This window comes from Choristoneura fumiferana, chromosome 3, assembly GCF_025370935.1.
Source record: "Choristoneura fumiferana chromosome 3, NRCan_CFum_1, whole genome shotgun sequence".
NCBI lineage: Eukaryota > Metazoa > Arthropoda > Insecta > Lepidoptera > Tortricidae > Choristoneura > Choristoneura fumiferana.
Window position 1 is genome coordinate 11,826,688 of NC_133474.1, and position 13,599 is coordinate 11,840,286.

Below are 13,599 nucleotides of genomic sequence, written 5' to 3' on the forward strand. Positions count from 1 at the left end.
GTAATGAAATAAGTAGTTCGATTAGTTAATAAAAATTTAAAGACTGTCTAAAATCCTGCCGCCATACGCTCGGTGCAGTCTTAGATCTTTGTTAAAACTTACATGAGTATCGTAGAAAATGGAAGGTATTCTGTTGGCACGGGTCGCCTCGCAGGTACAGCGCGCGCTGCGAAGGCCGCCCATGCCCGTCCTGTCCGCCTCCACGAAACTTTGTGCCTCGTCATCCACTAAATCGTTGTGAGCACTTTTTGACCCCTCCAAGCTCTCATCACGCGTCCACAGATCGGACCCTCTATCCCTGAACCGGTCACTTGGAAAATCGTTGTATGACATTTGCCTTCTTATACTCCGACATCGACTGCGGTTATCTAGAGTGGAAAATTTCATCCTTTCTGGAGCAGGAGAGCGTCTCGTTAGCGTTTCATCGTTATTGTCGAAACTTCGCATTTTTACCATTTTATGAATTGCACGCCTATTTACATCTGCATTCATATTGCACTCTCTCAGTCTATCAAAACATTGGTCTACGTTCCCGGAAAAGTTGGCATAAGTCGAAACGTTGTTTTTTGATTCGTCTTTCGATTGAAATTCCGACGAAGTGAAAATACAGCTTTGGCTATTGACTCTCCTTTGCGACTTGTCTACCACGGACATCATTGATAGTTTCTTGAGAGAGCTCGTCGAGCCCGACGTTATCTCGGCTAGTTGGACCGAGTTTGGGTTTTTCTTTGACATCGCTTCGCCGCCGATCTTCTTTAAATTCGACAACTTTCTTTTTATTTTCTGAACGAGAGTATTGGTCGGGTCATATGAAATTAATTGCTTTGAAAAGTAATTTGAAACTCCAATATTTTTGTTTTTTGTGTGTTTTCTCTCTAGACTACGATGCGAGCCTATGTTTAGATGACTTCTAGCGGTGCCCCGTTTGATTCGTTCTAAATCATAGATGTTTAGGGTGTGGCCGCGATGGTCTACGGCGTCACGATGACAGTTGAGGTAATTGTTCTGTTGGATACTACAATTACAGACTAAGTCGAAGTCGTGGTCTGATATGTGTTTGTTGAAGCACTGTCGTTGTGCGGCGAGGGCGAGGCAAGCCTCGCAGTCAACGCCAAGGAGTAGTTCAAGACTCGTGTTTCTTATGAAGCCGTCGCTGAAGGTGCGTGAGCGGAAGTTGGCCGGGTTTGGGTCGAGGTTCTCCCAGTCGGAGAGTAGCGTGCCGCCGGCGGTCACGCAGGTGCCGCCCGCGCCGCCAGCCTCGTCTTCGACCATGGTGGAGGCGTCGCGGTTGACCTGGATGACTCGCGGCTGACGGAACACGCGGCTGTCACTCCTCACGGAGCTCCGCGACGGCGACGGCGACGGACGCTTAAACCCGTCCACTTGGAGCATGTTTCAGTCTTCAACTTCTACCCTCTGGCACCTAAACAAATAAAATTATCATTATGCCTTTAATTTCATAATTAAACTTTACGCATTTGCTTAACTTCTGACCCGTAAAACTTTTCCGTTGAAATCATGTTAGTTCTATTGTTTCTGATGTAATTAAAGGCATATTTCACATGTTTGAAATTTAACAGTTTTATTAATGGTTTCTGTCTGATCCTCTAAATAGGCACCTAAAATATCGTTACGATGGACAACTCGCAAATAATCTGTGTTTTGTTATAAATCCCGTTCAAACAATTTATAGCAAGTAACAAGGGTAGACAAATATTGACACAGGTATGATGTAAATCAATTAAGCCGGATATGTTGGCATTCCATAATCATCCACTACCCATAGTGCGGTTAATGAATAGGGAACACGAAAAGTCAAACGGTTCAGCTATTTTGTGTAGGTATTTAATTTAGATATTTTGAGAAAGATAACACGGAATCAGTTCCAGGAGCAATGTATAGATCTGCTTTTCCAATCCAAAATGGCAAAAACGGAACCCTTATAGTTTCGCCATGTCTGTCTCTCTGTCTGTCCGTCCGCGGCTTTGCTCAGGGACTATCAATGCTAGAAAGCTGTAATTTTGCACGGATATTTATGTAAACTATGCCGACAAAATGGTACAATAAAAAAATAAAAAAAAAAAATTAAGAGTACCTATCTCCCATAGACGTAAAGTGTGGGTGATTTTTTTTTCTCATCAAATCTTGTAGTGTGGGGTATCGTTGGATAGGTTTTTTAAAACCATTAAGGGCTTGCTAAAACGATTTTCGATTCAGGGATTTGTTTGCGAAATATTCAACTTAAAAGTGAAAATTTTCATTAAAATCGAGCGTCCCCCCCTCTAAATACTAAACCGGTGAGTGAAAAAAATTGAAATAATTCAGGATGGTAGTAAGTATATCAAACTTACAAGGAAAACTATAACCGTTAAAAATATATATAAGCTAGGACCTTTTTCTTTTCATCTAGTGTCTGGTCTTTTCTACTGAAGTTGAGGTATTTTATCGTAGTCATTAATTAACTATACTTGGCATCTGATTAAATTCTGTTTTAATTTAGGCAACTTCCCCGACAAATCAGCTCTGCGGATAGATACATTCCCGATGACTTATCATCTTAAAACCTTTCCCTGAATACGTAGCTTGTAAAAGCCTCTCCGATTCAGTTACATAAAAGTCTGTGTTCCGGCTGTCCGGATGTGCCCGGCGGGCTTGGGAATCTGATACGTCTGAAGGCTTCACGAAAGCCGCTGAATAATTCAGTCTAACTAAACCCTAACAAACTATATGGATGATACTGACAACTGACGGTCAATCCGTTGACCGTTGACCAAGTTAGCTGAATTCAGATGAATCGACAAACTGAACACTTAATTTGTAAACAAACATGTTGTAACGTTCAGACAAAAATGTCAGCTAGAAGTAAAATCGTACTTGAAAAAGAACCGGTAAGGAGCGTGTCGGACACGCCCAAAATAAGGTTTCGTAGCCATTACGAAAAAATTGAGTAATATTTTTCTAAGGATTTCGTATTATACGGAATCTTCCAAGTTTAGGTATATTTTATACCTTAGGCTGCTATTTAAGAGTAAAACTACTAATAATTCTTAAGCAAACTTAGCCGTTATAGTTTTCCTTGAAAGTTTGATATACTACCATCCTAAATAAAAAAAAAACTACCACCGGTTTAGATTTTTTGAGGGGGGGGGGGGAAATTTGCACTTTAAAGTTGAATATTTCGCAAAAAAATCAATGAATCGAAAAATCGTCTTAGCAAACTCCTTTAAAAGACCTATCCAACGATACCCCACACTATATGGTTGGATGAGAAAGTTTTAAAAGACCTATCCAACGATACCCCACACTATAGGGTTGGATGAGAAAAAAAATCACTCCCACTTTACGTCTATGGGAGGTACCCTAAAAAATTTTTTTATTATTATTTTTTATTGTAAGTACCATATTGTCGGCATAGTTTACATATATATCTGTGCAAAATTACAGCTTTCTAGCATTGATAGTCTCTGAGCAAAGCCGCGGACGGACGGACAGACAGACATACATGGCGAAACTATAAGGGTTCCGTTTTCGTCATTTCGGCTCCGGAACCCTAAAAAAGATGTAAATAAGTCATAATGACATACATCCTTCTTCCTCGAGTGACGTATGGTTTTTATAATGTGGAAATTTAATTCAGAAAGCTCCAATTAAATAACGATTTCACCTTAGCACCTCAAACAGGCAGGTTTTGCTATGAGAAATTCAGTGAGCAAAATCGGATTTTGCTTACTCCGTGAGACAAAGTAACTTTTTTTTTTTTTTTTAAATGCTGAAGACAATGTTGGGTCTACTCACTGAATTCCAAATATTTGAACTTCACTTTGATCTAGTTAAATATTTACAAATAGTTTACCTATAACCCATGTACTTACGATCAAAAATGTGTTTAATTGTCAAGGAAGATTGACTGAGGACGCTTTTCTGGCACTCACTACTCTGATATCTAACAACCTGGACAAAGGAGAAAAATGTATCGCGGTTTTTCTCGACCTGAAAAAAGCCTTTGATACGGTTTCTCTTCCTACTCTGGTTAAAAAGATAGAACGCATTGGTGTGCGAGCAAGGCTTTAAAAATTACTGGAGGATTACTTGCTAAATAGGTCCCAAAAAAGTAAAAATAGGAAATTACGTTAGTGATGAGACTCAGGTAATGTTTGGCGTCCCTCAGGGTAGTGTTCTTGGCCCAACCCTGTTCCTAGTTTACATTAACGACCTAACAAACCTCAGCATACGGAATGGACGAGTTTTTTCTTATGCAGATGACACCGTAATTGTATTCAGAGGCACTAGCTGGAACGCAATCCATAGGGACGCTGAATTAGGACTTGCTGAAATCTCTACTTGGCTCGCGTCTAATCTTCTAACTTTAAACACAGCTAAAACGAATTATATATGTTTTTCGAATACAGTAGAAACCAAACCACCTCAAAACTGCAAAATAAAAATACATACATGTCAAAATGAACACGTGCCCTTGTGATTGTGATTGTCCTCTGATAGATAAGGTAAGTTTCACAAAATACCTTGGAGTTATTATAGATCAGAGACTCTCATGGCAACAACATATAGAACATATAAACAATAGAGTAAGAAAACTAATTTGGATTTTAAAATACTACGCATATCACATCAAAAGAACTCCTTAATCAAACTTTACATGACACTGGCACAGTCCATTATGACCTATTGTATTCCAGTTTGGGGAGGTGCAGGAAAAACTAAATTCTTGGAGGTGGAGAGAGGGCAACGGTGTTTGCTAAAAGTAATGTACTTCAAACCATATCGGTACCCAACCATAGATCTGTATAGTTCTTGCGACGTGCTGACTATGAGGAAGCTATATATCCTAATGCTATCTGAGGTTACACAAAACGTTGCCATATTAAGGTATGACAATGAACGTAGAAGAAAACCTACAGTTGCTCCCCACCAACATGTCGGTCAATTTTTGCAAAAAGACAATTCGCGTATCAATCAGCTTACTTGTACAAAAGATTAACAAAGAAAACAACATTTACTCGATGACGCTTTTTGACTGTAAATATACTTTGATAGATATGTTAAAAATACTTAATTATGAGCAAACAGAAGTTCTATAGAAGAACATAGTTAGCGCCAAACACACACATACACACACACACACGCAACACACACACAACACACACACACACACAAAACAACATGTCCACAGTTATTATAGTAAATAAATAGGAATATAGAATAAGTATAATATAGAATATAGATTAAATATAAATAATTAAAGAAAAATATCATATAAATCTGTAAATTAAATGTAACTAATTAATGCATGTTATTTACGTCTACTTCGGGTAATATTTATTGAATACCTTATTTTGCTTATTGTGAGAAGAACGGGATTTCCTGACACAAGTTTTTTTTTTCACTTAATGCTGAAGAAATTGGGTCTACTCACTGAATTAGAAAATATTTCTCATGATTACCTATAAAATAGTTTGTGATTACGATCAAAAATGTGTTTAATTGTTAACGCCAATTGCTGGGCGATTTTTTTAGACTTATTTACCTCTAGATTACATAACTACGGCTTATAACGTCGGCGCAGAAGGAAATCAAATTCGTGGTGAAGCTTTCTTAGCTCTTTTACTGAACATAGATTTTGCTGCAACCGACAAGGGAGTTTTTAGCTGTTATAATCACTGGTTATAATAATCTATTGCACGTCAAGTTTGAGGACTACAGGGCTACTACGAAACTCGAAGATCGTGTCGTGTGGTCCCGCTGACACTTATACTGTTTAATACGAGAGCGAGAGGGACGGTACGATACGAACTTCGAGTTTCGTGTTTCGTAGTAGCCCTGTTGTAGTCCTGTAAGAGGATTTTTATAAATTTGCTTCAATTTACTCTAGTACCTAAATTGTAGTTACGTTGATAAAGCCATTTTGAAGCAAAATTATAATAAACCTCTGTTAGTAATTGCTTGTATTAAGCCGTGGTGGCCGAGTGGTTTGACCTATGGCCTCTCAAGCAGAGGATCGTAGGTTCAAACCCCGGCTCGCACCTCTGAGTTTTTCGAAATACATGTGCAGAATTACATTTGAAATTTACCACGAGCTTTACGGTGACATCGTGAGGAAACCTGCACAAACCTGCGAAGCAATTCAATGGTGTGTGTGAAGTTCCTAATCCACATTGGGCCCGCGTGGGAACTACTGCCCACAAGCCCTCTCATTCTGAGGGAGGCCTGCAGTGGGACGTATATAGGCTGGGATGATGATGATGAATTGCTTGTATGTTTGCTGACCTAATTTCGTGTTTGCTTCTTTGAAATGCTTATGATTTTTGTAAACAAATAGGCATATAAAAGCTCTAGCTAAATAAATCAAACTTAATTCCTATTTCAAACTAGATTTTCATTAATGAGCTTTCGTAACCTACGAGTACTTTTTTCAGTTTAAATTGACTGCCTAAAAACCAATCTGCTCGTTTGCCAAATCTCAAAATAAGCTGCGGTTATATTTTTGCAAGACGGATTTATGATTTATCTGCATTTCACTCCAAGAAACTTTATAGCTTCAATTTTTTGCTTGATGGTTGTACCCTTATTTACATATTTCAATATATTTTCTGAGATATGTTTGCTACGGTCGTTTACTTGAATCTATCTGTGAATCTTAATAAGGTTAACGGTGGTTTAGGTCCTTTTTCCATCTGTGACTTCTAGTCTGCCAAGAAAAATGCTATGTACAAATATATTATATATCCTGCCTTCCACAGAAACGAGTTTTATAGTGCGGATATGTAATATCTCACTCTAATTGCCTTTAATAAAGTTAACCCTTTTCCAGGCATAGGGCATACTGCATATAGCGACCCATTTACACAAATATTCGACCTTGCTAAGTTTACAATATGTTACTAATTCAATTGAAGTCGCTAAAAATATTATTCATTTTTAAGTTAATCCGTCATAGGTAAACAATACAAAACTATGATTAACTTTGTGGTAGCGTACCTATCTAAATTGGCGGGGCCTGGAAAAGGGTTCAGAAAAAAGCATATTATAAAATAATAGTCCTTCTACATTAAAACGCTTTACAAATAAGTTAATTATAGAACGATTCCATTAAGCTCGCCTTTGTACATCGATCTCTCAAAGAAAACTGTTATTTTGATGTGATTTATGTAAGTATGTACAATAAAGAGTTGTACAATACAATACTATTATCTGTGCCACCTTTTCAGATGAAACTACTTTTTGTGCCACAGGAGAACAGGGCGTATTTTTCACATGTATGTTTTTGTTGGCATTCAATTAATATTAGGTTTGTATGTATCTCTGTAAACTCTTTATTGTAGGTACAAAATAAGTAAACAAACACAATTGACAAACAAACATGCATCATAGCTGTTACGTAGGTACCTATTTAACGCATCCAGAAACATGCAGCTGTTAAAGTGAGCTAAGCGATAAATCTACAAGTGGCAGATGAAATGGCAGATAGGCGCGAGATGTGGGACCTGGTTGCGCAGACGTACCGCCACCTACTCACGACCCACGCCGTAGTTAATGTAAGTAGATTGAAGTTCAGTGCTGTGATTTGTGGGGTTCGTGCGCTCGCATTTTTTCCCGAAATAGAAAATAGGAGTGACTGATCGCGTTCGTATTTGTTATTTATTCTACTTCTATACCTACTGTCATTTGTGATTTGGTTATCTATTGTTTCCCCGAAAATTATATGCCATAATTTCATTTGCCCGAATGTTTCGTTTACTAGACAATTTATTTGCTATAATCTTATATTCCCGAAATTTAGATGCCATAATGATACGAATGAAATACGTATTGTGTTTCATATTATTAAGTGCAATAATATTATTTAATAGAATATTCAAACGCCATACTAAATAGTGTTTATTTTGATTATGATTGATTAAAATTGTTTTTTTCTATTACTAATCTATCTATTATCTTTATTATTCGGGCTGCTATATAAAAAAAAAACCTAACATCGAAGGCTAGCGTCGGAACCTAACCTATCCGAGTCGCTTCTGCTCCGAACCGACTTGCTTGCTCGCTTCACTCGCTCGCACAAATCAAATGTCGCAATTCTTACCTAACCTAATCTTTGTGATTAAAATTTACCTAATTCAAAGGCTTGTTTGACGTATGAGATTTATCAGTATACTAGATGAAAACCCGGCTTCGCTCGGGTAAAATGTAGACTCATAATATTGTCTGAATTTTTTTATTTGCCAGTGTAAAGACTGTCGTACTTATCGAAAAATCTGACGTATATTCCCAGCCTTAACATTATCACAAACGTACTTTCACAGCTAACCTACGTATCGGTATATTTCACGTTGATATTTCTCCTAAATCTTATTTGCCCAAATAACTATGATGTCTCATAATCAACCCATGTACATACCTACGGTACGATTCGTCTGTACGATCGATCTGATGAAAATCGACGAATCGTACCGTGTGTGGGGCCTTTAAGAGGTCACAATGGAGAACGAAATACGAACCTGTGACACCTGTAACACGTGATGACGTGACACTAACGCCACTTTGATGTGATGACATTGACATGTTTACTTCGCAACGCCATTATATACTTAGTAATTTATTCAAGTTTATATTGAAAATACTCGATAATCCAAATTTTCCGCCTGCAAGTTGTCGACTCGGATTGACTAATTTTTTACGCTCTTCAATTTGATGTGCATTTCGTTCGAGTCTACCGTACCCCTTGACGAAATTATTAATATAGATAGGTCGAAACTCACCATTTACATGGATGGCAAATGATATTATGGCATGTGAAACTTATGGCTTACAATGATTATGAAAAATGAAATTTTTGAAATGAATACTATGGGAAACAAAGATTCTGTCATTTGATTAATATGGTAAACAATGAGTAGTGAAAATGAATTTATAAGAAACAATATTATGACGCGGTTGAATATTATGGCACATGAAATTCGGGCAAATGAAATTCGGACAAGTAAAGGTATACCTTGTGATTTACTTAAAGTAATATAACAGCATACATAACAAGATACTGGAAAATCTATATTGTCTATTCCCTAACAGCACTGTATCGTACCTAATGTTGCTAAAACGATACTGCAACCACTTACTTTTTTTCTTAATTCGTACGTTTGGATCGGACAGGCTAAGGTGCAGCCAGTTACATTATTTTATATGGTTATTATACAGAATAAAAAACTTTCCGAACATAATCCATAGCCTACCAACATAAGTAACGCATATTTTAAACATCGTCACAGGCAAGCACACATTAATAAAAAACGAAATTTAACTTAGACAAATTTTGTCATTTTCATATTTCTCACTTGTTTATTGTTGTTTACCTTCTCTTTGCGTTTGCCATACTTGTTACTAAAGTATGAAAACATTTTAAGTTTACTTTTTCTCTAATTTTGTATTGTAATTAATGTAGTAATCAGTAATCAGTAACTTTATTTGCTAGAACATAGGTAGGTTCAATAGTGGATGGTGGTATTTTACATTTTGGTTGCTATACGTCTTACCCGCAAATGCAGGTGTACAAATATTTATCTATTTATCCTAAGTAATTTTACTATCCCAATTAAATAAAAACAATATTAAAATTATAATTAAAACAAATCATCCAATAATTAGTAAGTAGTGTCATTTTGTGTATGAATGTTATAGTTAGCTTATTTATATATGTTGTTATGGTATCTATCTACCTATCTATCTGTTTAGATTTGTTGTGTATCTGTATTGTATGTTAGTTTTATGTATTCTTGATATTGCTCTAATCTACTGTAAATTGGAGCACCTGCTAAAATTTATTCCTTATTTCTGTCCATTGTAAAAGTTGCCTGGAACAGATCGCTCTGAAGCAATAAGGCCGCCTATTGCTTACCTTACAAAATCTCTATGGATATACCCGTACTGCTTACTGTGTTGGTGTGCAATAAAGAGTTATTGCATTGTATTGTTACCCAGTCGAAGAAAAAGTATTGTATGCAATTTTGTAAGAAAAAAGCTCGTGGCGTCTTTTTCTTACGACATTCGCTGAAGCTCACATCGTAACTCACGCCACTCACCTTTTTTGAACCCTGTTATACTGTTGCATAAAATACTATACGAAAACAATAGAATTATCTGTTCTAAATCATGGTACCTAACAAATCATGTTTTGAACTGCCTGGTCAGAGAGATGTCTATCCTACTAATGTTATAAATTAACTAGCCTCTACCCGCGACTCCGTCTGCCAAGAATTTGTTTATCGCTATCCCGCGGGAACTATGCAATTTACTGGAATAAAAACTATCCTCAGGGGTGAGTTGGGACGATGACCGGGACAGTTGGGTCATGAATGGGGAGATTTGTTTTTACGAACGGAGTGTACCGGGATGATACAGGGGGAGTTGGTGTTTGGAGCCCAGGGTTGTTAATTTAAATGAGTAGTCAAAAGTCTCTTACATGTGAAGGCTGTCTTTTATCTTGCGTATGCGTGCGTTACTTGAAATTGAATTATACCTACTCGTACTAGTAATAGTAATGAAAGGTATTTTTTTAAAATATTGAAGTACTTGACGAAATTGCAAATTAAATAAACATACATAAGCTACTATGCATAACTACTTTTAATCAACAAAAGCATTGATCACAACTCACAGAAAACATTAAATCGTTTTGTATAGGAGCATAAATAAAACATAATTTTGCTACATAAATAAAATATTCTCTTGACAAGTCAAGCTATTATCATAAAGATAAAAATCAACGTGCCACATGTAAAGATAATCGAGGTTTGTCACTCTGTTCTGTCCATACTCACTCCATTTTACGCTAATCATCTAAAATTGCCCTACACTGTGTACATTTTCCTTATAACTACCTACGAATTTGAAGGAAAGTCTCGGTGCGCGAGCGGCCGGTTTTTTTGTAAACATTACTTATTAAAGGGATTGAGCTACAGCAACAGGGTACTTCACAAAATACTTCTACCAACATTTTAAAAGACAACTGCATTTGTTTTTCTGGTTCGCATTGTGTGTCAGCTCCCTCACGACACTGTTATAAGCTTGTCTGTGGCCGGATGAATGTGTTCCGCGTTGACGTATGAATAATCATTGACATGTCTTCACAGATCGTGGAGGGGTGAGTCGGGTGGGTTGAAAGATCCCGAGACGACGGGCAGACGCTCCTACGAGCAGATACAGCGATGTTTCTACAGAGGATAAGCCATTTTTACTTTGTGCTTCTTTTACCGCTGGCTGATAATGCAGATATCGGAGCTTATTTTCAGTATTCGTTATTTCCGACAGCCACGTATACTTAAGTGTACTTATAGATTATACATACTAGATAAGTTCTAGATATACTGCATAATAGTTTTCTACCAGGGAAAGTTGGATCGCAATCGGAATACGACGGCACCCGTCAATCAATCAATTATTGTATTAAATTAGTGACGTTTCTTATTAATTATTTAACTTTATTATTTAGTGTCTAACGGCAATCAAAATAACAATGTGTGGTTGTACGATGTGTACAGAAACTAACACAAGAGCACGATAAATACGAACTTTTCCTATAAAATACGATGGAAAAATATTATGCACTTAATAGGCGCTTTGCCGTATACTGTAAGCCTATTAATGTCGGTGAAAATAAATAAATAAATGCTACCTAACCAATACAGTTTGCATTACACTGAGTATCTAAAAATGTGATGACACTGTCAACAAATCCAAATTTGATGCCCCATAATAGGGCAATAAAAAAATTATGACCTCATAAAATGTGACCTCGTACCCTTCAATGAGGGTGCAATGGCAATGAAAATTTTGTAATTACATATTGCGTTCGATCAAGGTTTAATGGTAACAAAAATGGCGTGTTAGTGGAATGGTTTGACCTATAGCTCCTCAAGTAGAGGATCGTAGGTTTAAATCCGGGTTAGCGCCTGTGTGAGGTTTTCGAAATTTATGTGCGAAATTACATTTGAAATTTACCACGTGCTTTACGCTGAAGAAAAACTTTATTTTGGACCCAAGAGGGTCTTACGGCGGCACAAAGTTAGAGGACCCCATTTTAACGAAAGTTGAAAATACTCGTAGAACTTAGAATCTGAGTGACTGTATTTATTTCTGTTCCAATTTTAATGATTACAAAAATAAAATGTATTTTTAAACCTTTTTCTGCTGACGGTACAATACCGGTTTTTAAAGATATTTGGACCATTGGATGTAGGTGAAATCGACTCAACTGTTGTTAGTTAGGTATACGATTGTTAGTTAGGGACAAGTAAGGGTAAGGGCACAGGAAATTTAGAAGGAAAAATGCCTATTACTACAAAGATACATTTGATATTACAAATGTTACGAAATTCATCCTTTCTATGAGGTGTAACATTGTTTGGGCATCTCCCAACAACGTTCCATTAAAAGAATAGGCAAGTATATACAGGAGAGAAAATAAAATGTGGGAGAAAGATTTCTTAGTAAGTAAGCGGTCATTTGTAAGCAGCCGAGAAAAATGCTCTTTCGTCCAGAAAAAATAATCGGGAACGGTTAGCGACGTACCTACTCCGGAGGCACGCATTCCTCACCCTTGTTTACGCCATTTTGCAAAACGCCATGTAAACTCCCGTGTTTTCCGAACAATTGAACGTCGCACATCGAAACGAATTATGCAAATGGGTCTTATTTTTTCAATGTTTTGTTTTGTGTAATTTTTATTGTGCGACTCGCGCACCGAGGGTGCCATAGAAATTTTCATATTCATATTCATTTATTCATTGTAAAGTCATGTACATAGTTATAAAAGGTGTTTCAGTTATTATCGGTCAGTCCATGACGCCCTGTAAGGGCACACAATAATAATAATTACGTACAAAAAATTACAGTAGATACTTATTAGATTAGATTATTACAATGCAAAGAGTTTATTAGGTATAATGTGCTAAATTTTAACTCGTGCATTAACTTAATATCATTCAATTTTATACAAATTAATAAAAAAAGGAAATTGTATTACAATAATGTCAAATGAAATAATATATTAGTAGTAGTTAAATGTCAAAATTTAAATTAAATAAAAATAAATTAAATGAAACAAAATCTAATTAAATTAAATTAAACTAAATTAAGCTAAATTAATCAAATTAAATTAAATTTCGCACAAAGCGATAATGAATTAAGACTGTGATATGTTGTTGATGTGCTAAGTATAATTACATTATCGTAAATTATCATTTAAGCGAGAGCCAAGGTATTTGTGAAAAAACTTACTGCGGTCATTAAGACCATAATAACATTTATTTACTAAAAAAGCTCTTCAATTGTTTATTAAATTGCTTTTCACTTGTAATCCTCTTAATATCATCCTTAATTTTATTATATAATTTCACTGCCATCCCGTTTGGACTTTCTTTGTGTAGTTTAAGTTTGGATTTGGTGGGTGGTGGTGCTAGGTTATATTTAAATCTAGTTTCAAACCGCCGAAGTATAAAATACGAAATCCTTAGAAAAATATTACTTATTTTTTCGTAATGGGTACGGAACCCTATTTTGGACGTGTCCGACACGCTCTTGGCCGGTTTT

The 13,599-nt window shown here is 36.4% G+C and overlaps 1 protein-coding gene across 1 annotated transcript in view; it reads right to left on the bottom strand.

The window, feature by feature from the left end:
* LOC141426622 (uncharacterized) overlaps window positions 1–13,599 on the bottom strand; it is a 64,706-nt gene that overhangs the window by 42,519 nt on the left and 8,588 nt on the right. The window contains exon 2 of the mRNA XM_074085658.1: window positions 103–1,423. Within this exon, the coding sequence (XP_073941759.1) occupies window positions 103–1,392 (1,290 nt within the window). The 5' untranslated portion in view covers window positions 1,393–1,423. The remainder of the gene's footprint in view (window positions 1–102; window positions 1,424–13,599) is intronic.